Raw genomic sequence first — 26,054 nt, forward strand, 5'->3', positions numbered from 1 at the left:
TCTCACGATATCTAATGACTACTGAGGTCGCTGATATGGAGTACCTGGCAGTAGGTGGCAGCAATTGCACCTAATATGAAAAATGTATGTGTTTGGGGGTGTCCAGGTACTTTTGATCACATAGTGTGTATCTCTGAGAAAGTGAAAGGCGATTGCAGTTGTGTCGTTTTAAGCTAGAACTTTTTTTTCCCGTGAAGTGCCTTTTGTGCACATAGGGTGAACTACAGGCACACGGACAAAATAAAATACAGTGTCGTTTATGGATATGTTTTGAGTATTTTGGTGTATGGGACCCATTGTCTCTGCTGACGCCTTACAGAGCAACTGCGTTTCGTCTGATTTCTTACATCAGTTTGTCTCTGTGTGTTTCACAGAAAACAACAGTGCACGTGTCGACAGTATGCGCTGAATGTCTTGTTTGGAAACGTGCTTGTTCAATTCACTCAATATACTTGTTGCTGACAACAGCCACGCAACTTTTACTCTTCACCATCAGGCTAGCATTCATTTATCTCGGCTCTGTCTAGGATTGGTTTTTAGAGCATTGTTGTATGTTAACAGTGACGCACAGCCCTGTGACTAAGCTGCTTGGTCGACGTTCGCCTGGTGTGTTGACTGAATACGATGGTGCTTTGAAAAGTTCTCGGAACGGAATAGAAAAAAGTACTTACTTCACTGAAACATCCTTTATTCTTCAGTGTAGATTAATGCACTTGGTCCAACGAAGTTCCAGTCTCTTAATCCCATCTCGAAAGTGAGTTCCCTCCAGGTCTGCAAAATAGTTGTCAACTCCGGCTATCAATTCTCCGTTTGAAGTGAATCTTCATCCACCAAGAAAAATTGTCAGTTTTGGGAAGAGATGGAAGTCTGACGGAGGAGACATATCAGGTGAATAAGGCGGGTGTGGCAACAATCCGTACCTTAGTTCGTGTAATTTTGCCATGGCGACGGCACATGTTTTTGGTTCAGCGTCAAGAGTCGCGTCACCCATCTTGCAGCTACTTTTTTTGTTTCTAATTCTTCGGTTTTTTTAACTCTTTCAGATGACATCTGGCAAGTATGAGCAATTTGACGCACTTTCAATAGGCGATCCTCCATGACCGTTTTGTGCGCATTTGCAATGATTTCTGAAGTAGTAACACATCTTGGCCGACTACTGTCCGGATCAAACAGTTGAATATGAAGGAGCAGAGTACCCCAGTGTAGTCTGGAAATCAGCATGAATGTCCTTTGCTTTCATACCTTTCTTCACGAAGTACTTAATCACTGCTCTAATCTCGGTGTTTTTCATCTTCGCAAATCACTACGCAGGAACAAGAGAGCCACGTCACCGCCACAGTTCACTTCCAAAAGCACTGACGTGGCTCGTGTTCACAGGAAACAGTCCAATGAATATCACATGAACAACTCGTTGCGCTAGCGCTGACCTCCCGTGGTGATTCCGAGAACTTTTTAAACCACCTTCATAAAATGGAGAAACAGCACAGCGACTCTACTCTAATCTGTTCCGGTAGAGAAGCAAACCATATCACAATACTTTTGGATCTGACGGTTGTTTCGTTGCTCTGTGTTTTGTGTTTTAATTAGCCACTTGCATATTGCAGCTCTTTTCACTATCGCGAAGTTATCTTCACAGAAATAAAGGTAACTGATGTAACAAACAAAACAGAATCACATACACTGTATGAAGCGATAAGGGTACACGTGTCCCTGCTCCCCTCTACGGATGTACCTAGAAAATATCTGTGAACAGTCTCCGAAATTTTGTCGTTGAAATGTAGGTTCGGCGTGCATAAGCAACGATTCAGCAGCATTGGGCCTTCCACCAAGGCAACGAGGTCCTCTCGACTGTTGCTTATTTTTCCGAGCCACTTTCGCTGAAGCCGCTTCATTTACAAGCAGAAAAAAAATCCTCCTTTCTTTTGCGGGTTGCCCGCTGGGTATAATTTTTTAGTCCACTTTTCTGCCTTTCATTTATTGACTCGATAGTAGTGTTTGTATTTTGTGAAAGGCTTATGGCCATAACTAGGAAGAAATTATTTTCTGCTCGAAAAGTGACAAATCTTGCAATGTGTTTGTGTTATTGGGCAATGCCAGTAAATGGAACAAAGTCGTATATACAGTTGCTCCGTGACCATACTGCAACTGAAACTGAAGAATGAAATACCGAATTCAGTCTTCTGAAATTTTTGCACAGCGCGATATCCTTTCGATCATTGTCGGTTTGCAGTAGGGGTTTGGAGCATATACTGTATTCAAACATTATGTATCACCTCGAAGGGAACGGTCTATTGATACGTATTCAGCATGGTTTCAGAAAACATCGTTCTTGTGCAACGCACGAAGTAATGGCCGCTATCGACAGGGGATCTCAAGTTGATTCCGTATTTCTAGATTTCCGGAAAGCTTTTGACACCGTTCCTCACAAGCGACTTCTAATCAAGTTGCGGGCCTATGGGGTATCGTCTCAGATGTGCGACTGTATTCGTGATTTCCTGTCAGGAAGGTCGCAGTTCGTAGTAATAGACGGCAAATTATCGAGTAAAACTGAAGTGATATCAGGTGTTCCCCAGTGAAGCGTCCTGGAACCTCTGCTGTTCCTGATCTATATAAATGACCTGGGTGACAATCTGAGCAGTTCTCTTAGGTTGTTCGCAGATGATGCTGTAATTTACCGTCTAGTAAGGTCATCCGAAGACCAGTATCAGTTGCAAAGCGATTTAGAAAAGATTGCTGTTTGGTGTGGCCGGTGGCAGTTGACGCTAAATAACGAAAACTGTGAGATGATCCACATGAGTTCCAAAAGAAATCCGTTGGATTTCGATTACTCGATAAATAGTACAATTCTCAAGGCTGTCAATTCAACTAAGTACCTGGGTGTTAAAATTACGAACAACTTCAGTTGGAAGGACCACATAGATAATATTGTCGGGAAGGCGAGCCAAAAGTTGCGTTTCATTGGCAGGACACTTAGAAGATGCAACAAGTCCACTAAAGAGACAGCTTACACTACACTCGTTCGTCCTCTGTTAGAATATTGCTGCGCGGTGTGGGATCCTTACCAGGTGGGATTGGACATCGAAAGGGTGCAAAAAAGGGCAGTTCGTTTTGTATTATCACGTAATAGGGGAGAGAGTGTGGCAGATATGATACGCGAGTTGGGATGGAAGTCATTAAAGCAAAGACGTTTTTCGTCGCGGCGAGATCTATTTACGAAATTTCAGTCACCAACTTTCTCTTCCGAATGCGAAAATATTTTGTTGAGCCTAACCTACATAGGTACGAATGATCATCAAAATAAGAGAAATCAGAGCTCGAACAGCAAGGTTTAGGTGTTCGTTTTTCCCGCGCGCCGTTCGGGAGTGGAATGGTAGAGGGATAGTATGATTGTGGTTCGATGAACCCTCTGCCAAGCACTTAAATGTGGATTGCAGAGTAATCATGTAAATGTAGATGTACGAATAGCGAAATAGTAGTCATTGATAGAAATGATTCTAGAATAGAAAATCAACCGTAATGACTCAACAGTGGAAGGAATTAGGACCCGAAGACATACATGTGCGAATGTCTACAGATTATACGAAAGAACTTCCTTCCTTCTAACAGTAGTTCATCGTAGTTCGCTGAAGCAACGAACGGTGCCTAGCAAGTGAAAAAAGCGCGTGCCATTTTTGTTTTTCCGTGTGCTCATGTGACAGATATACGGCTATATCGCCAGATGCTGTTGTAGAAAAATGGAACGCGTATTATGCTAGTGAACAAAGTCGTTTTTATGGAATGAAGACCTGCTCTATAAAAATCAACAGGGATTCCACAAACAGAGATCGGGTCAAACTCAGGTTGCTCTGGTCGCCCATGAGATGCATAGTGCTGTGGACTACGACGTCCAGGTTCTTACCATGTTCGATATAACTCTGTACTGGACTTTAATGAGCAATATACGAGGTAGCAGAATACAGAACCAGCTTTGTCACTGGTCTCAGGACTGCTTAACAGAGTGTACTCAAAATAACGTTTTTAACACGGTGAAATTGTCGATGAAAAAATAATTTGCTCATTGTTTTTCTTAGGCTGTCACTCAAGTGGATTTTAGTTAACATAAGCAGATAGAGCTCCTGGAACCAAACAACCTTTGTCTCAACCAACTGCTTGTAACATAAAAATCGCCATAGTTCTAATACGTGTCAGAGTAATGTGTGACACCTTGTGCAACCTGTCTGACACTAATTCGTCACCGAGCGAAGCGGCTCAGTGGTTAGCACACTGGACTCGCATTCGGGAGGACGTCAATTCAATCCAGCATCTGGTCATCCTGATTTAGGTTTTCTGTGATTTTCCTAAATCGCAACTGGCAAATGCCGGGATGGTTCCTTTGAAAGAGCATGGCCGACTTCCTGCCCCGTCCTTCCCTAACCCGATGAGACCGATGACCTCGCTGTTTGGTCTCTTCCCCCAAAACAACCCAACCCAACCCAACAAATTCGTCTCTAGGGAGTGTTGGTTGGCACAGCTTACATCAGTTTGGAAATAAGGTCTGCAGGTACACTCCGTGTCTAAACACTAGTGGGAAAATAAGCTCCACAGACAAAATACGAGTCAACTCCTTAACAGAGCGCGCTGGTCGCTTTTGAGCGTTGCAGATCGTTTGGAATTGGCGGTCAAGTGACGCTCCAAAGCTAACGTGACTCGCGGCAGTGTAACGGTGCGTATGTGTCAGTCGGTTGTGTGGAATCAGCGCTGTCGTAGAGATATGGCAGGATGTCGGAAAGGACATTTCATGTTTAAACGTCCCTATGACTGTACAGTGAATGAAGCTGCCCGATTTGTTGGTGAATCAGCGCGGACCGTCAAACGTGTCTATATGCAATGATGACTCAGTCTCATCCATGCAACGTGGCGTAAGAATAGTGGTTGTAAAAAGATCCTTAACCGTCAGGGACCGGAAGCGAATATCACACCTTAAGTGGTAATCAGTTTCAAACCCAACAGCATTTGCCGCTGTCAGAAGATGCAGGTCCGTCTGAACCAGTTTCGAGAGAATTTTCCGAAGGACACTGCAATGGAATTTTGAAGTCAGTTAGCTTGCAAGAACGCGTTGCTCACAGAACCTTATGGTAGCTGCACGTCTTCAGCGTGGCAAACAACACAGAAACTGAACAGTTGCTTATTGGGGGCGTGAAGTGCATTCCAGTGAGTCGCTGGATTGCCTGTTTTCGAATCATACGAACTAGGCATATAACCTACAGTGTGCAGAGGGAGTAATTCCGACTAGTGACGTTCTGTGATATTTCAGAATAAAAGTCAACTATTAGTTGCAAACTTAATTTTTATTTCTCTTTACTGGTTTCGACAAATTCATTTGTCACCTGCAGGAGCCGATAAAATTAGCGATATTAGACCTTGGCTATATATTTATATAAAGTAGAAGAAGAGTATTACAGAAACTTATTTAATATTGGTTTACCAGACGTCAGCATCTTCTTCGCAGAAGCATAATCCCATGGTATGTCCAAAAATTTACATATTGTATATGAGTATTGTAAAGACAGATTGACAGTTTGATAATTTACAGTAACTAAATCACACTTTTCTACATGTCAAGCTGTTGTTCCAGCAGAAAGAATCATATAATATACAAGTATATAAAGAGTATAAAATTCAATGTAGAATTAGAGTATAACATTCAATGTAGAATTACTGTCAGACTATAAAAGAGTTGTATCACTGAATATGTATCACACACATACGTTTTGAGGGAAAAATACCGTATTACTACTTTTTTAAAAAATGGTAGCGACTGTTTCATTTCGCAGAATATGCCATTCAAGTGATTTTCGATAGAGTGGTCAGATGGAGCTTTTAGAACGAAACAACTCTTTCCTGAATCAATTTTTTGTCACACGAAAATTAAGATAGTTCTCACAGGCGCCAGAGTCAGAACGGACAGCTGTATGTAGGACTTAAAGGTGAGCGCAAATTCTGATATTTTCCCGTGCAAGTGTTTTAGCGAATTGGTTGACTCCTCCGACCTTGCAAACCCTATCCACTGTAGAATGATTAAAAGTAACATTGCCATTGACAGATTGCAGTGGTGGGGGACAGTAATGCCGACACTGGGACAGCCACCCTTGACAAGGATTGCATGTAATAGAGACTGATATCTACCTACGTTTATTCCCTCGCATTTAATCGAGCCCCCATTCGTAGAAACCAAATCCAAATCTACTCTGGATGTACTTATCTAACATGGTGCAGTCACATTCACGTAACCACCACATATGTTCAACGTCAGCGTGCAATAGCCACTCTTAGACGGCAGGTGGCAGCATTAGCAGTGGAGGATGTACAAAGCATGTCAGAGGGACGTGGGGAAAAGCACGTTCGTAGTATTGTGGAAACGGAGCCATTTATCTGATGTCCAAAAGGGTATGGCTTTCGGGTCAAGTGTGGAAGCAGTTCCGAAACGGCCAAGTTCGTAATATGTTTTCGTGCGACCAGGGTTAAAGTATACCACACAGGGCAAAACAGCGCTATCCAAAAACGGCGCTGAGGCAATTGTGGTGCACCAGGCCATAGATGACAGTGGTGACCGAGAGCTGTGGAGATGTGTGAGAGTGAATACATGTGCAACTGTTGAGCAACTGAGCTCCCATGGGCTACGAACAGTCTCCTCGACGATCATTCAGCGAATGTTGCTGCGTATGGGATCCGAATCAGGCGCCTCGTTCATGCACCCATGCCGACTCTCTGTTCCAGTAATGAAGGCTGGAATTTGCACGCCAGTTCCGCAGCTGGTCGTCCACTGGGCGGCGAAAGGCGGCCTTTCCAGATGAATTACATTTAATGCTTAATCAGACAGACGACCGTTGGCGTGTACCGCGTGAAACGACTGAAAGCAAACACCCTGCTTGAGCTGTGGTCTGGGGAATGTTTTCGTGGCACTCCTTGGGTAATCTCGTCACTATGGAAGGTACAATGGATCAACACAAACATGTATCTATCCTTAGGAATCACGCCCATCCTTGTATGAAATTTGCTTTTCCTCAACACAATGGCCTCTACCATGGGACAATGCAACCCATCACACAGCTTGTAGTGTGTGTGAGTTGTTCGAGGATGACCACGATGTGTCTACCGGCCGGTGAAGCCGAGCGGTTCTAGGCGCTTCCGTCCGGAACCGCGCTGCTACTACAGTCGCAGCTTCGAATCCTGCCTCGGATATGGATGTGTGTGATGTGCTTACGTTACTTAGGTTTAAGTAGTTCTAAGTCTAGGGGACTGATGACCTCAGATGTTACGTCCCATAGTGCTTAGAGCCATTTGAACCACGAAGTGTCTACCATATCTGCTGGTCATCAAACTCTCCGGATGTAAATCCAATCAGAATCTGTGGGACCATCTCAATGGGGCTGTTCGTGCCATGTATCCTCAATCGAGAAAACTATTGCAGCTGCCGACAGCAGTGGAGTCAGCATGCCTCCATATCCCTGTTGGTAGCTTCCATAACTGCCCCCTTCCTGTACGTCTCGCAGCAAAAGGTGGTTACTCAGGCTTGTGACAGGTGGTCGTATTAATGAGACTGGTCAAATTTGGTTGATGTCGTTTTGTCCTGAATTACGCTTCCACTGCTCCGTGATGTCTGAGGATATATTGAGGTTTCCCAGGAATCATTTATCCATTGTTTCGGTTTCCCGAGGATTTGAGTTCGCTTCTCTAACTTCGGGAGCGACACTCGCCGAAATTCCCCGCAGTGCCATCTTCGTTGGTCCAGACCACGATGAAGGCACCGCGGACACCTCTGAGCTCAGGAAACGGCCGAATACGCAGTTGAATTACAGATCTCTCCCACGCAACGGTCTCCCAGTAGCCTGGATTACAGGAGCACGCCACGATTCACAGCCTATAGCCAAGCCTTTGACGCTATTGGAAGAAAAACACTCAGAGTGTTTATTGGTGATACACACCAAATTAAAAAAGTACTTTTAGGCAGCCCGCGATACAACTACATCCAAATATCTGATGAGCCCACTGTATCAAGAATCTTAACAAATTAAAAAAAAAAGGAATACTATAATGAGTTCCAAACAGTCCAGCACTTCAACATCATGACAGCAGATATCACAAAAATCATTATGAACGACTCACCAAGAGTTTTAATACGGATGACATGGTAATAGGTTCAGAAAACAAAGAAGAGGTACAAAAGGTACTACAGAGATTCATGTCACGGACTCTAGAAAATGATCAACAAATAAACCACAGCAAAACCAAATAGATGATTTTCAGAAGAGGTGGTAAACTCTCACCAAAAGACACCCTTTAAAATAAACCACTAGTATTGGTACCAGAATACAAACATCTTGGAGTTGTTCCGCAAACAACACTGATCTCATTCAACACCCGTGTAAAAGAAAGAGCAGCAGTAGCAATAAAAGCATTTCACAAGACCCAACAGCCTCAAAAACTCTCAATAAAACGGCAGTGACACTGTTTAAAACGGCCGTAGCACCATTATCAATTTACGGGGTTCTCATAATCTGGGACATACTAAAAGTCAGTGAGCTCGTAGCATTAGAGAAAGTGAAGTCCTACTATACGAAAAAAAAAAATCCTTGGCATTGGTAAGACAGATATTCTAGAGTGTCTTACGTCTTAACGAAAGTAAACGCCTGCACAGAAGACAACAGATTGAAGGTCCTCCTGCCAAACACTAAAGTCTGCGAAAGCACACGCCAAATACTCACAGAAAAACACAACTCTATCTGGAGAGGCTTCAACTCAACCGACGCCATAATGACGGTAGAAAGGAAGCAAGTAAACTACGAACTGCGACATGCAGTAACACGATACGCAACACACTGTTTTCACCTAAAGTGATGCCAAAAAAGTGATTCAACTAGCCGGAAGAAGGCTGCATGTGTGAACAGTGGAATGAACACTGTGAAAAATACTACGCAAAAAACTGCAGAAAAAGAGGAATGCCAATAATTAAATTAGGGCTGGAGTAATTTAACTCAGATTTGTATTTGTATTTGCATTTGATTTGTATTTGCACATTTTCCCATTTTCATCAATAATTTAATAATACTAAAGGTTTGAATAACAAACTATAAATTTATAGAATGTTTATTTATTCTTAATTTACAGCAAACATAAAACAATTATCTGAATCAACCAAATATGGCTGCTGCTAGTGCTGCTAACACTCCATTACTCACAATTAAAACAATGTGCCATCTACTGTCAGATCAACCAGTAACGCCTGCCACTTCTGATATTCCCAGCCCACCTTCATCTGAAGTAGCTACTTTTGAATGATGGCTCACGATTTCGTTCTTATGGCGTCAGTCAAGCTAGTCGTCATAGTACATGTCTTTTACTCCGAAGTATATTTTACGGAATTTCGAATTACTTTGAAGACTATTTTTATCTAAAATTTAGTGCATAAAATGAAAACCTGAGTTCCTCATTGATGGCCAGTTTTGTTCCCATGCCAACTGTGTATATAAAATGTTGATTGAACGAGGTTGACTTGAGGGTAGAAGGGCTAAAAATATACAGAAACAAGGGACAATAAAAATGCCACAAATGAGAATTGTACTGAATGATGTTATATAAATGAAATAGTTGCGTTTGGTAAGGGGAGTAGAAATCAGAAATTGGACTTTGCTAGAGCAAAGTTTTTGGAAGTTATATTGATGCTTTAATGAGTTAAAATTAATTAGAAAATCATCATTTAGGTGAAAGTATACTGCACGACACAATTATAGGATCGCTTTTTCGAAAGTCTGCAATTGTCTCCCACTGCGAGCAAACGTTTGGAATTTGGTTAAAAAAAAAAGGTGCCTACAACGCTTCTCTGTAGTAGTGTAAAAACGTGGCGCCGTGCGACGTCAGCCTCGGACTCAGTGACACTTCGCCGGCCTCGGTGGCCGTGCGGTTCTAGGCGCTTCAGTCCGGAACCGTGCGACTGCTACGGTCGCAGGTTCGAATCCCTCCTCGGGAATGGATGTGTGTGATGTGCTTAGGTTAGTGAGGTTTAAGTAGTTCTAAGTTATAGGGGACTGATGACCTCAGAAGTTAAGTCCCATAGTGCTTAGAGCCATTTTTTTTTTTCAGTGACACTTCAAATGGCTCTGAGCACTATGGGACTTAACTTCTGAGGTCATCAGTCCCCTAGAACTTAGAACTACTTAAACCTCACTAACCTAAGGACATCACACACATCCATGCCCGAGGCAGGATTCGAAACTGCGTCCGTAGTGGTCGCGTGGTTCCAGACTGTAGCGGCTAGAACCGCTCTTCCATCCCGGCCGGCAGTGACTCTTCAAACAGCAATGTGTCGAAACATGCGATAAAAAAGAACACTATCAGAAGTTCGTGTGAGCTGTAATGTGGGTCAGTGATGTCACATTGGCACCAAATTTCACCACAATTCTGAACAACGCCACCGTGGACATGTCACGCGATGGGAAGATCGCCGCACCGCATCTTACCCAAATTTCACCCCTTCTTTTGACTCCTCCTCGTTGGAGGTCAGAGCTGCGACGTCCAGGGTTACAATCACGCAGTTTTCTTATGGGTGGCCAAGGAAAACATTTCAGGCACACTGCGCCTCAAAATCGACAAGGCAAGGCCTCAGACAATGGCATAACGTGCTGGAAACTTTGATTGTCACACATTTCGCGGTCGAAAACGACAGTTCGCAATGCGATACATCTCTTCTGTTAGGACCACGTGGGACAGCAACTGCATTGAACGAATCAAACCTCTTCGGAGCGAAGAAAGACCGAATTTTTACTCTGGTGTGCAGGGTGGAACCAGTAGGGACAGTTCAAAACCATTCGACTAAATTTGAATGTCATCTGATGCAGGAAAGGATGTTTATGCTTTTTCAAATCTCCCATTTTGCACCCTCTTGTGACGTGCAACATTGACACATGCGTGAACGTAACGGCAAAGCCAATCTAGCGACACAGGCCCATCTTTGTTGAGCACCTTAAAATGTTCCTGTACAGAGACATTCATGACGAGAGTCCTAGGTGTGCGTACGCAGGCTATGCTGCTACTCTTGTACCTGTTAGTGGGTATGTGTAAATGGAGGGGTGTTGAAGGTGTTGCCTATCTACAAGCGCCTGACTACCTGACATGCCTCTGTACACGTACATTTTTAAAGTGTTCAACAAAGGAAGTTGGGTGTCACTGAGGGTATTTCTATTTAGGGGGTCCTAGAGAGGACCCTTTGCCGTTTTATTCACGCTTGGGTCAATGTCCCCCTTCCCCCCGTGGTCACACCACAGAAGGGCGCGAAACAGGAGGACTGAGAAAGCATAAGCACCCATGCTGTTCCAGGCACGTTGAACGCCGTCGAATGGTTTTGAATGGTATCTACTGGTTTAACGCAATACTTGAGACTAGAAGATTCGGTCGCGCTGCACTCCAGAGGGGTGTGTTCACGTTCAGTAGGGTTGCAGGACTACGGCGTCCTTATAGAAGGATTGGATCGTCCAAAGGCGGTCAGCAGTGTCAAAGGTGGTCAGGAACTCAAAGGTGGTTAAGAGCGTCGTCCTTTTGTTACTCATCGTGTCATTTTCAACTGCGAACTGTATGCAAATGAACCTCCCAAAGGAAGGGGTAGTTTCACTGATGTACTTTATGCCACCCACTGTGGCCTTTTAGTGTTGATTCTGAGCGGCAGGGTGTCTGAAACGTTTTCCTCGCCCACCCATACGAAAACCGCGTGATTTCAACTCTGGGCGTCGCGGCTCTGACCTCCATGACGGACGCGTCAAATGAAGGGGCGAAATGGGGGGTAAGTGCGGGGTGCGGCGACCTTCCATTCGTGCCACATATCCACAGTGACGTTGAGCAGAATTGTGCTGAAATTTGGTGGCAGTGTTCCGTCATTACCCTCAGCACACCTCACGTGAACTTCTGAGACCTGGCTTTTTTTTTCGCATGTGCCGACACTTTGCTGTATGAAGTGTCACCGCCACGCGGGGGTAGCTGCGCGGTCTATGGCGCCTTAACACGATTCGCGAGGTTCGCCCCATCGAAGGATCGAGTCCTCCCTCGGGCCTGGATGTGTGTTTCCTTAGCGTAAGTTAGTTTAAGTTAGATTAAATAGTGTGTAAGCCTAGGCACCGGTCACCTCAACAGTTTGGTCCCATAGGAGGCTACCAACCACATGAAATGTCACTGAGAAAGAGGATGATGTCGCAGGGCGCCAGTGCTTTTGAGCAGTTACAGACGGAGATAGCAGACGTCTTTCATCAAAATTTAAAACTCATGTGTCGCAATGGGAGACAATTACGGGGTTTCGAAAAAGTGGTCCTTTTACTGTTTTGCACAAAGTAGTAATCCGAATTGAGGAATTTTGGTTCCGTTTTTTCATTGAGTTACCGCACTTTTAATAGGTGCTATAATTAAGTTAAGCACATTTCTCGTGTGACATTTGGTTGAATTAGTAAGTGAAAGCTGTCCCCTACAGAACCTGTTACGTCAAGGTCAATAAAAGTGGATAGTGCTAGAAATAGTTTCTCTAAAGTAAGCGGAAACTTGAATCGTTCAATGAGAGCTGTAAGGTAAACATAAGCGAAATGATTGGTATGAAAATTACGTGAAATTCTAGGTTATGGTTTACTAAGAGTCTTCGGTTTGAAGCAGATGATTAAGGCCACTGTGTATCTTTTAATGCTGGAATAGTCGAACCTTTTTTGTAATTTCATTAAATTCTAGTCTTTCCTCATTCTATTGCTATATACTTTATTGGCTTTAGAAAGAAAAATGATTGTTACGTGCTAAATTTTGCAATTACAGTCATTTACCCTACCCTCCCCCTCCGCACCTTTAGTTCTGTTATAAAAAACCATTAATAATTCGCAAAAAACTGAAAATTTTCTTGCAGCGATTGTGTCAGGCGTACATTATACATGTTCGTAACGACACTGGTTTCCAGCATCTGTAAAAGATAATCCCCTGCTCCTCTTTATTTTGGTTTTGACATGTTTCATTTACATCCTGCTGAAAGTTTCTTGTCAAAGTGCTTTACGTTTTTGATGAAATGGTAATTCATTAGTGGGCAATAAATACTAATAATGACAGATATCAAGAAATTTGTTAGAAGGAAAAGGGTACCCACTTTACACCAAAAGCAGTCCATACTGCTGAGAGGGCCTTATGTATCGGTTCTTCAGGGAAGAAAGTCCCACACTGCTCACCTCCTGATGATTCAGATTTTTACGTTAACGGTCATGCTGATTTTAGTGGATTCCAAACCGTTCCTACCAAGTTGTTGTTCAGTTGCTTTCAGGCAGTCAACACCATCACAGTGTTTACGTATCGCCACTTCCCTTTCTCAAAGAAGATACATCGATAATCAGTAAAGGGTTATGAAATTATATCAAAATGTTTTCCAGAATTTTACATATAATGATGAATTAAGTGTATAATTCTACTGCAAGGCAGATATAATTGATCTTAAGCAATTATATATTAATTAATGTAAAACCTCCCTAGTAACCTCATGGTACAAAAAAGGAATTTAATAGTTACTCGTTCCGAGCTACATAGATATAAACATGAACATAATTGATATACATTCATCAAAGAAGCAATAAGAGATAAATGAATGCAAGAGGAAGCTGGAAGGTACACAAATCCAATAGGGTAAAGACTATGATTTTGGGGTACAATTTAGTATGACTCAAACCTTCATTCCCAATTTCCTGCACTTAATATTTTTCAGAATTTTGATACGCACCTCCTTAAGTTTCTAAAGTATTTTACTACTTTTTTTCTGTAACTTGCACTTGTCTGTACCTTTCTAGTGGACCTAAACATTACTGCAGCTTCAACAAAATTATAGAAAACTATATATTTTAATTAGAAAAAGTAATTTAATAATTAAAATGTAGGTTGTAACAGTTTGTTTCTGCTTTACGACGCACTTAGTGCGGAATTAAATAGATATAAGGTAAAAATTTGATCTCCTTAATATGTGTATGATAAGATCAAACCGGTACCTGAATTTGAAGAAGCGGTTTAGAAAATCTTGCGCAAAAGACTTTTTATTATTCTTTTTTAGAATCATCAATACGCCATAATTTGTTCAAAATGCTTGAAAATTGTTTAGAAAGTATTCTGCATTAACTGAGATAAACTAGAAAACAGTTACTCTTATACAAAAGAAACAGCGCATGAAAGAAACAGGAACTGATTTTCACACAATTTGAAGAAAAAAAACTGCTTACGCATCAGGACTGAACAAGCTCTTGACGCTTCAGTTATACGAGCTTATATAAGCACACTAATGTGTGCATGCTTGACCCTGTGTACTAACGATAGGGAGGCTTCATTTGTGAGTTTTCGTGATTATATCGAGCGATCTGGAATACATAACCAGGGAATTGTTGGAATATACTAATGGCGCTTATGAAAGTCAACGTTACCCGTGGAATATCAAATCAGAGGTGTAATGCGATAAAGCGAAATGACACGCTGCATATGATTTCCATCTTGTTAAATGTTCATGTGATTTCCATCTTGTTAAATGTTGAAAAGAAAAAAAGAAAGTGATTATAAATCAGGGACAGCTGCACATCAGGTGTACAAAACAGTGCTGTTGTATTTTCATTTGTATAGCTTTCTGAATGAACAGGAGACAACCAGACGCTTTGATATCAATTTAGAGAAAGAGACGAAAGTAATATAAGTTTTCAAGGACTCTGGTGGTTATTTACAATGTGGCAGTTAAAGACATTTCGCCTTATTTGTTTGTATCAAACTTCCATATGTACACACCGAGAGAGGTCGACACAGTGGTTAACACACTGGACTCGCATTCGGGAGGATGACGGTTCAAACCCGCGTCCTGCCATTCTAATTTGGTTTTTCTGTGATTTCCCTGAATCGCTCCAGCCAAAAGCCGGGATGGTTCGTTTGACACGGCATTGCTGATTGAAATTATCCAAGCTTTTAAATCTTATCCTTCCTTCCTCTCTTCTTAATACAAACAGTTTTATTTTACTTATTCTGATTTTATTTTGTTAATGTACAAATATTTGTGGCCAACGAACTCGTACGTCACTTACAAAGTAGTTCATGAATTATTCACTAACATTTTTAACATAAATCAGAGTCTTCCCAGAGGCAGACCTTTGTAATGCTAACACATCCGGATTATCAGATGTTATGCCAGCATGAATTACGCCATATTCTGCGTCCTCACAATATAGAGATAACGTGGACCATAAGTTTGACCCATAGTGATCACTAAATAACTATGTAAAGCAACAGTTGATTAAGAGCATGTTTTTGTGATTCTAACAGCACTTTTTAGCATTTTTCACATCGCTATAAATTTGGAAGTAGGCCTTATTGTTAAAACAGTAAAATCAATTTTGCTTTACGTAATCGGTATTTAAAAACTCGTTTTCTACATGATGCAAGCCACGCTGTATGGTTTCAGCATACCAGTCCTCAATGGAAATGCATCGTCTCTTACCAATACATGAGGCAATTTTTGTAAATGTTTGTGACTTTGTCTCTCTCAAATATTCGACGACTTGTTAGAAGTTCCTAAAAATTCTTTATCTTGAAAAATACCTCCGGCCGATATTCTGACGAAATCGAAGCAAATAGATCTATAATATGCATTTATTAGGGCAGTTACATAGAACCATACTGTGGGTATGTTTGTAATTAAAATAACATGATCCACTTGCAGGTTGTGGAACTATCTTTGCATGTTTTCTATCAATGAAATGAGCACAGCGCAGAAAGTTCCATCTCTTTGCAAAATCATTCGCTACGTCGGACCAGTCATGCGAGCTCATTGTTATTGAGCTCAACATATTTTTACCAAACGCTTGCTCATGTGTGCTTGTAAAGCATACAGTCACGTGTGGCCAACTTTAAATGTAGACAGAGTGCTTGCAATCCATCTTAGATTGACAAAAGCGCAAAGAGTTCAATAGTATTATATCAGAGGCTTATTTCTATGAACACAACGCAACACTTTAAATTAGGAAGACAAACATGGGGTTTTTTACCGTCTGTCACTGGGAAAAGTCTTAAAGTGTTCTGAATTACTACTTCTGTACACGGTATAGCTAACCTCTGTGCGCCCGCATCTCATGGTCGTGCGGTAGCGTTCTCGTTTCCCACGCCCGGGCTTCCGGGTTCGATTCCCGACGGGGTCAATGATTTTCTCTGCCTCGTGATGGCTGGGTGTTGTGTGATGTCCTTAGGTTAGTTAGGTTTAAGTAGTTCTAAGTTCTAGGGGACTGATGACCTAAGATGTTAAGTCCCATAGTGCTCAGAGCCATTTGAACCATTTTTTTTAACCTATGTGCTAAAAATGATACAGATGGCAAATGTATCTAAACTGAATACTTTGAGACAAGAACTATAGTTGGAAATGAATATTTATTCTGTACTGACATGAACAACCTGCTGGTCTTAGCAACAACTTGAGCTCATAGCAGCTATATATAGAGACAGCCGCTAGTCTCAATGCATCAATTGCAACGTAATCTGCTAACAGGACCGAAATCGATGTTCGACATTAAGCCCCATTGCCAGTTGTTCACAGTAGTGTCGTAATGTCTGCTCCAACAGCACTCAGTACATTGCATTCTTCACAGTGTGCATTACAGATGAAATTCGTAAGTTTTCACCCCCATTCTTGCTACATTGAATTTCAATGAATATTAGCCACCCCAGATTTAAATAAAGGTAGTTGGAAAGTGTGTGGTTGCATGTGGAGAATTGACGTAGAGGTGAACAGGGGAAGGAGAAGAGCTATGACTGGGTGCCTAGTGCCTTTCCATGTCACTCTTCCGATCCTGCAATCCCCCCAGTTTGATTACCAAACATTGTACTTTATTAAATGGTAATATGCACTTACTTTGTATTCATTAACTGACACGGTTGCTACATATATTTCTAGCCGCGGTAGCTGGGACTCTGTCTTTCTTTAATATCGTTAGTACACTGGTAAATTTACGCGCTCCTGGCATTGACACTTCTGCTTCTTTTCGTCAGTAGTGTATCAACAAAGGCAAAATAAGGGTAACGGAACATTGTCAAACTAAATCTGGTGACGGTGAGGGAATTTCACAAAGAAACGAAACACTAGAAGTAGTAGAAGTGTTTTACCATTACTGGGAATGTCAGAAATAAAGCAAACTGGCAACAGTAACGAAAGCTTTTGAGACAAAGAGAAAATGGTTAACATCGGATTTATAGAGGGTGAGTCATGTGTTACACCCCATTTGTTTCGTAAAGGAATAGGGATATCGTAATGAAGTTTCCAGCAAACGTTAGTGCGCAAAGGGGCACATACTTTAGTACGTGATAGTGATTCTTGACTCTTCTACCGATCGTGATACTGAAGAAAGTATGACTTCTTTAAAAAATAAAATGATATACTTTTAAATGACATCCGAAAGCATTTGAAAAGACGAGTACAGTGGTATAATGCTTGTTAATTTTCAGGTTGAAGCTCTTGGCAAAAGAATCCTAGAAATATCCTAAAGTTGAAAGACAAGTTGGCCGGAATCGGCTATTACGTTACAAACATTCTACGGAGTTGTATGAAGTCCTTCGATTGTTCACTTGTCTACACTGCAGAACTAGCAGGAATTATGTCGTGTATGGGCAGGTCATTTCTGCTTCAACATTCCTTGCACGCAGACATGTACACTAATGAGGAGATGCTACTTGAATAAGGCGAATGTCAAAAAAACGCCGCCGAAACGGTCCGGCGGTACAGGGATGTCTATCCTGGTCATCGATGTCCGTCGAGCCACGCACTTGTTCGAATTATTAGGTCATCAGTGCGAACAGGCAGCTTCGAAGTCAAAGGCCGAGGACGAAGACTGCAAGTGACAGAGCACATGAAGAAGCTGTTCTGGCTACGACGCTTATCAGTCTGCATGGTGGCACGAGACATATCGCCAAGAAATGTGGGATTAGCCAGACGTTTGTCATTCGTATCTCGCGTCGACATAAATTCCACCTTATCATTTGTCACATCAGGCACTCGGAGAACGTGACTTCTGACGTCGAACAGAATATTGTGTTTGCTCCGCAGCGCCTGGGAGACGACCCTACATTTTTCCAGCTTGCGCTTTTTATCGATGAAGCAATATTTACGAACAACGGTAATGTAAATTCAGGTAACACGCGCTATTGGACGTTGGCTTTATGGAGTACAGCACCAGCGACCGTATAGCGTAAAATATGCTGCGTCATCATAGGAAATTCCATTGTGGGACATTACTTCGTTCCGGAGGGGTTCATTGGAAATGAGTATGCACACTGAAACTTCCTGGCAGAACTGTGTGCCGGACCGAGACTCGAACTCGGGACCTTTGCCTTCGAGTCTCGGTCCGGCACACAGTTTTAATCTGCCAGGATGTTTCCTATCAGCGCACTCTCCGCTGCAGAGTGAAAATCTCAGTCTGGAGTATGCACACTTCTTACCAACTTTCTACCCGGTATTCTAGAAGTGGTACCACTGCATAAACGACAGTGTCTGTGATTTCCAACAAGACGGCTGCCCAACCCACCATTCGCGAAATCCAACGCAAATGCTGAACGAAAAGTTTTCTAATCCTGGATATGACGGAGTGCCGTAGTACAATGAGAGGCAAGGTCCCCTGATTTGATTCCTCTTGATTTCTTTCTTTGGGGGGCACTGAAAGAAGCACTCAATAATGAAGCGCCAGACGGTATGTACTATCGAACCGGCACAACAAGCAACGGCATCAATCGAACGGAAATTGCAAATGGGTCTTACAGTCTATGGTAAACAATTTGAGCAATGCTTAATTAAAGTGTATAAATACGTTTCGTTAAGAAGAGTATTTGTTTCGTAGGTGCTGTCAGTCATTCTGAACAAAATGTTTAGTTTGTTTAAAATGTGTTGCGTATAATCACAGTTTTGAGTAGTATCTATAGATACGTTCGTTTGACAGTACACTACTGGCCATTAAAATTGCTACACGACGAATATGACGTGCTTCAGACGCGAAATTTAACCGACAGGAAGAAGGTGCGATATGCAAATGATCAGCTTTTCAGAGCATTCACACAACGTTGGCGCCGGTAGCGACACCTACAACGTGCTGACATGAGGAAAGCTTCCAACCGATTTCTCATATACAAACACCAGTTCACCGGCGTTGCCTGGTGAAACGTTGTTGTGATGCCTCGTGTAACGAGGAGAAATGCGTACCACTACGTTTCCGATTTTGATAAAGGTCGGATTGTAGCCTATCGCGATTGTGGTTTATCGTATCGCGACATTGCTGCGCGCGTTAGTCGAGATCCAATGACAGCAGAATATGGAGTCGGTGGGTTCAGGGGGGTAATACGGAACGCCGTGCTGCACCCCAATGGCCTCGTATCACTAGCAGTCGAGATGACGGGCATCTTATCCGCATGGCTGTAACGGATTGTGCAGCCACGTCTCGATCCCTGAGTCAACAGTTGGAGACGATTTCAAGACAACAACCATCTGCACGAACAGTTCGACGACGTTAGCAGCAGCATGACTATTAGCTCGGAGACCATGGCTGCGGTTACCCTTGACGCTACATCGCAGACAGGTGCGCCTGTGATGGTGTACTCAACGACGAACCTGGGTACACGAATGGCAAAACGTCATTTTTTTCGGATGAATCCAGGTTCTGTTTACAGCATCATGATGGTCGCATCCGTGTTTGGCGACATCGCGGTGAACGCACATTGGAAGCGTGTACTCGTCATCGCCATACTGGCGTATCACCCGGCGTGATGGTATGGGGTGCCATTGGTTACACGTCACCTCTTGATCGCATTGACGGCACTTTGAATAGTGGACATCACATTTCAGATGTGTTACGACCCGTGGCTCTACCCTTCATTCGATCCCTGCGAAACCCTACATTTGAGCAGGATAATGCACGACCGCACGTTGCAGGTCCTGTACTGGCCTTTCTGGATACAAGAAATGTTCGACTGCTGCCCTGGCCAGCACATTCTCCAGATCTCCCACCAATTGAAAACGTCTGGTCAATGGCGGCCGAGCAACTGGCTCGTCACATTACGTCAGTCACTACCCGTGATGAACTGTGGTATCGTGTTGAAGCTGCATGGGCAGCTGTACCTGTACACGCCATCCAAGCTCTGCTTGACTCAATCCTCAGGCGTATCAAGGCCGTTATTACGGCCAGATGTGGTTGTTCTGGATATTGATTTCTCAGGCTCTATGCACCCAAATTGCGTGAAAATGTAATCACATGTCAGTTCTACTATAATATATTTGTCCAATGAATACCCGTTTATCATTTGCATTTCTTCTTGATGTAGCAATTTTAATAGCCAGTAGTGTATGTGTTCTGCCTTTAAGAAACATTCAAATTCTTAAGGCAAAGACAGATCAGGTATAATTTTTTTTTTTTGCAATCTAAGAAAGTTAATACAGTAGTTCTTTTTTCGCGAAAGTGCTGTTTACCTTTATGATGTATGAACCTTCGACGTTTCTGTTTCGCCTTTGACAAACAAGCAGCAACTGGTAGGGTTTAAATCTACAACTGGATGACGTAACTGTACTTGTTTCCACAAAAACTAGGAAACGTATACACATCTGAAATAGTTTTCCTACGGCCCATCTGGTGGTCAGAAGCTAACATATGCCGTAGTTCCATAAACAAAAATCATAGCTGTCCCTGTATCTATGTCGTGTAGATAATGAGGTTTTATCTTAGTAACATAGGCCTGTCTCGCTGTGTATAACGACGGAGGCTGGCATGAGCGCACCAGACAGCCAACTCCAACCGTAGCCGACTCGTCGCATTGCTTTCCAATTTTAGTACGTTTCTCGTATTCTTCGGCGAGAGGTTTCAACGTTAATATTAAAGAGCGCTACAGCACTGTAATTGTCTTTGCAAGAGCTATTGAATGCAGTTATGAAAAGTATACGTTTCCATTAAAAAAAACATACTTGCTTCAGTATCTCGATCGATAAAAAATTTATGACTCTTTATCACATACAAAGGTCTCTTAACATTCCATCATTTGCCGAGAACCTCGTTTCGGTATCTGGAACTATTCACGAATTAAAAGGTGTTACGTCTTACGTGACTCACTGTCTGCATAAGTGATGGGAAATATTTTCTGAAAGTATTTGTTTGGAGTGTAGCTTTATGTGGGTACGAAACGCGGACGATAAGTAGCATAGACAACACGAGAATAGAAATTTTTCAAATGTGGTTGTTTACAAGATTGGTGAAGATTAGACGGATTGATCAAGTAATTAATGAACTGATCCCGAATCGAACTGGGAAGAAAAAGAGTTCCCTGGCACAACTCGACTAAAAGAAGGTAGGAGACATCGTGAGGTAGTCTGCTAAGGGGGGAGGGGAAATGAAGAATTTAAAAATTGTTGGTGGAGACCCACAAGCTGGTGAAGGATTCCACGAAGAAGTGTTATAAGACCTCTGTTGTTCCTAATCTATACAAATGATTTAGGGAACAATCTGAGTAGCCATCTTAGATTGTTTGTGGATGATACTCTAATTTACCTTGTAGTAAAACCATCAGAAGATGAAAACAAATTGCAAAGTGATTAAGACAAGGTATCTGTATAGTGTGAAAAGTAGCGATTGAACCCTAAATAATGAAAAGTGTGATGTCATCCATATGAATACTAAAAGAAATCCGTTAAATTTCGGTTACACATAAAGTCACATAAATCTAAAGGCTGTCAATTCAACGAACCACCTAAGGATTACAGTTACGAACAGTTTACACTGGAACAGGCGCACAGATAATATTAAGGGAAGGGTGAAACAAAGACTGCATTTTATTGGCAAAACACGTAGAAGATGCGACATATCCGCTAAAGAGTGTGGCTGCTCTATGCTTGTTCGTCCTCTGCTACAGTATTGTTGTGCGATGTACCAGATATGATTCACAAGGACATCGAAAAAGATCAAGGAAGGCCCTTTGTTTTGTATCATCGCGAAGCAGGAGAGTGTCACGCATATGACACGCGAGTGGGAGTGGCACCTTCTGAAACAACGGCGTTTTTCGTTGTGCAGAGAGTTTTTTCACGAAATTTCAGTCTTCAGTTTTCTCCTCCGAATGCGAAAATAATTTGCTGGGTTCACATGCATAGCGAGAAATGATCACCGTAATAAAGAGAATCTAGAGCTCGCACGAAAAACTGAGGTGTTCGTTTCTCCCGCGCCCTATTAGAGAGCGGATTCGTAGACAAACAGCGTGAAAGTGGGTCGATGAACCCACTGCCATGCACTTAAGTGTGAATTGCAGAGCTGTCTTGTAGATGAAGAGGCTTTCACTGGAGAGTGTAGCGCAGAGCGATGCCTCATCACATTTTTCGGACTGGAGACCAGAATAACTATAATTTATTTCGCCTGGCAGCGGTGCAATGCCGATCTTCAAACGATAGCATTTAAAGCGTTTACAGAATAAGAAAATATTAAAACAGTTTAAAAATGATCAAAAGATGACTCCGCATTGAAGATATTAAATATGATTGTTATCTTTTACGTAAACAAAAAAGGTTGGTTATCTTTGTAAGATAAATAAACCACTTGACATCACTGTGCTAAGTTGTATGACCTACACTGCGACAGGATAAAGTGAGAACAGGAGGATGTTATAATGTATGGGGTGAAATTGGAATTGGTGGGTTGGTATGTGGGAAGGTCCTCCTCATCTCCTCTCTCTGTCCACCACTTTCTCTCCCTTTCCACTTCCACTCACTGTCTCTCTCCATATCATCCTCCCCACTCTCTTTGTCTGTCTTCTCTATCCCGATCTCTATGTCCATTTCCTCCACCGCCTCCTCACCCCCCCCCCTTTCTCTGTCCATCTCGGTTTCCTCCTCTCTCTGACTTGAGCCTTGTTGATTGTTACTGCTAATTGAGATTCCATAGTAGTATTCTAATCATAAGCCAATAAGCCATAAATAAACTTTCCTCTTTTCTGTGAAAGCTGACTGCGAATATAAAAACAAACGGCATATTGCTGTGCATACAATTTTTGTTTAAAAATATATGTAGTGAGAAGAATATATATGGAAGAAGAATTTTGTTTAACGGTTTACATGCCGTCCTGTAGTAGTTAAAACTGACTGTGAGTGGAAAGCAAAACCACGTTTCTTCAGAGCACAGCACAAAATTTTCTTTCTCGCAGTCGGTTTTAACAGAAAACCTGTACATTGTTAAGAAATAGATAGCACACGGAATTTTTTTATCAGTTTCCCTGTTACATGTTGTTGATAAACTTATGCACTCTGTGTACTAAAAATGTATAGACTATGTCCGTCCGAGCGTTTATTAGAGTAACGGGTAAAAATTTGATGTCAGTTGGTCAAGACCTTTTCGGGAGATTTGGTAACTACGTTAAGCAACGACTTGTCTTTGTATAGTAGTATAGAAGATGATAAAATAATTCTAGTTTTCAGAAACGTTTTTCTTGCTATTTGTAGTCACCGTTTTGCTTTCTCTCTACTTCAGTTTTAGCCACTTATTTTGCTGCCCAAATATCAAAACTCGTTTACTGCCGTAAGTATCTCAACTTCCTCATGTCATTCCCTCTGCAGCACCACATTTAATTCGACTACACTCCATTAACTTTATTCAAATTCAAGTTCGATATGCTGGGAAATATAAAAGTTATATTGAATTTCGCTATCTGGAAGAAGGACGCTGCAGAAGTTGCGTTTGAAGAGCAGACAGTGGGAGAGAGTTAGCTTGAGTTTCGCGGAGATGAAGGAACACCAACTGTCTTAGAAGACAGGTTACAGGAAGCAAAACCCACGTTTATAGCATTTGCAGATTTAGAGAAAGTTTTACACGATGTTGACTCCACTACACCCTTTGAAATTCTGAAGCTACGATGGATAAAACACAAGTAGTGAAAAGCTCTCTACAACTTGTACAGGAACCAGACTGCTGTTACAACAGGCTTGAGGACACGAAAACAAGCAGTAGCTAAGATGGCCTTCAGGATTTTAGCGTATCACCCACCTCATTCCAAACGTACATTGTGAAAGTAATAAAAAAAACCAAGGAGATACTTGGAAAAGAATTAAAGTTAAGGGAGAAGATAAACTTTGATATTTGTCGATGACACAGTAATTCTGTCAGTGACGGCCAAGGACTCGGAAGAGCACTTAAATAGGTTGTTCAGTATTAAGAAAAGAGATCATAAGATGAAAAACAACATACGTAAAGCGAGGTCGTGGAATGTAATACAATGAAATCAGGGGATGCTGAAGGAATTAGATTTGGAAACGACACACTAAAAGTTGTAGAAGTGTTTCACAATTTTCGTAGAAAGGTAACTGTGCGACGGAGTACGTAATGATTACAACTGGAGAGAAAAGTGCGCAATGGCACTATCTTGCTAATAGAAGAAAATAGCTGGTAGGCCATGTCGCGTGGTATCAAGGAAAAAGCAGTTTGGTTACGGAGGGAAGTGTAGGAGTTAAAAATTGTAGACTAAGGCTTGTCTGCAGTAACAAGGTTCAAGTGGAAGTAGGCTACAGAAGTCATGCTGAGTTGAAAAGCTTACGCAAGGCGGAGTGGCTGGAGAGCTACTTCAAACGAGTCGTAGGACTTAAAGACTATATCAACAACACTGAAGGTGTGTCGGTGTAGGTTCGGTGAGATGTGTTGGTGTTGGCTTGGTAGCATGATTGGTAAATCGAAAGGAAGCGACTGAAGTTTTCGGAATGTGTAAAATTCATGGGGATGAACATTTAAATTAGGAAACGGGAGAGGATTTCGATAGTAGGATTCGAAAAAGAGACAGTAAGCGGATGCGACAAGCGCATCGGGCTGCGTGGCGTTCAGGGATTTGGAGGGAAGAACAGGAACTGGATGCAGATACGCAAGCAGATATGCAAGCAACGTGGCGAGTCTTATGGGTCGGATAATGCCTTCGTTGCGGTGAAGGATGGTGGAAGGCACTTCTATTGCAGCTGGCGCGCTACTCACAGTTAGTGACGTGGTGGTTCCATCTGGGAGTGGTGTTCTAAAACACCACCATCGCCACCACCAGTTTGGAAGTGGTTCTGCTATTTCTGTGTTGCAGCTAGACGCCACGAGTGGGGGAACAGCGGCGTCTACAGCTGGGTGCGAGTCGTAGACAGCGTCTTGTCCGTCCTCTCTCATTTGAAGCGGAGGCGAGCTGAGTTGTGAAGGTGTTATGAAAGAGACTTGTGCCACTGCACCACTTGGCGATGTATAGCTGCACGGCGAGCTAATCTCTCGCTAGCAGTGGCAGTGCTCCGTGATGTTTACATTTCCCAGGCTCAGCAGAGATTGGTCGGGGAGACTTACCAGGTGTTAGTAGGGTGATAAGTCTGGCAAATACCTGATACACAGCGGGAACTATTGATATACCGGTACAGCGCAGTTGTTGGTAAACGTGACTTTTGCGACGGTTTTCTTCAAATATTCAAACAGAGGAGCATGTATTTATTTTAGTAGGGATATCTTTGATGATAGATGTTTCACGTAACATGTAAATAGTTAAATACGAGTACTGTGCAGAAGTTCAAATAGCTCTGAGCACTATGGGACTTAACTGCTGTGGTAATCAGCCCCCTAGAACTTAGAACTACTTAAACCTAACTAACCTAAGGACCTCACACACATCCATGCCAGGGGCAGGATTCAAATCTGCGACCGTAGCGGTCGCGCGAATCCAGACTGTAGCGCCTAGAACCGCTCGGCCACTGCGGCCGGCCACTGTGCAGAAGTAAAACAGTTTACTTTCTTTTTTCAAAAAGAGATGCACACTAAGTTGGGATAAATTTATGGAGAGATTGCATCACTAAAACACTAAACTCGACCGAACAGGCCTTGGAGACCCACCATACGGACCGACCGCCATGTTATCTTCAGGATCACAGGCGTCACTGGATGCGGATATTCTCCCGGAGATTGTCAGTTTTCGTGACCGGAGCAGCTACTTCCCAATTAAGTAGTTCCTCAATTGCCCTCATAAGGGTGAGTGCACCCTGCTTG

The 26,054-nt window shown here is 42.5% G+C and overlaps 1 protein-coding gene across 1 annotated transcript in view; it reads right to left on the reverse strand.

The window, feature by feature from the left end:
* Positions 1 to 25,213, reverse strand: part of LOC126365924 (solute carrier family 35 member C2) — a 128,798-nt gene extending 103,585 nt beyond the window's left edge. The window contains exon 1 of the mRNA XM_050008675.1: positions 25,020 to 25,213. Within this exon, the coding sequence (XP_049864632.1) occupies positions 25,020 to 25,196 (177 nt within the window). The 5' untranslated portion in view covers positions 25,197 to 25,213. The remainder of the gene's footprint in view (positions 1 to 25,019) is intronic.
* Positions 25,214 to 26,054: the final 841 nt, after the last annotated feature.

The sequence above is a fragment of the Schistocerca gregaria genome, chromosome 4 (assembly GCF_023897955.1).
Source record: "Schistocerca gregaria isolate iqSchGreg1 chromosome 4, iqSchGreg1.2, whole genome shotgun sequence".
Lineage (NCBI taxonomy): Eukaryota > Metazoa > Arthropoda > Insecta > Orthoptera > Acrididae > Schistocerca > Schistocerca gregaria.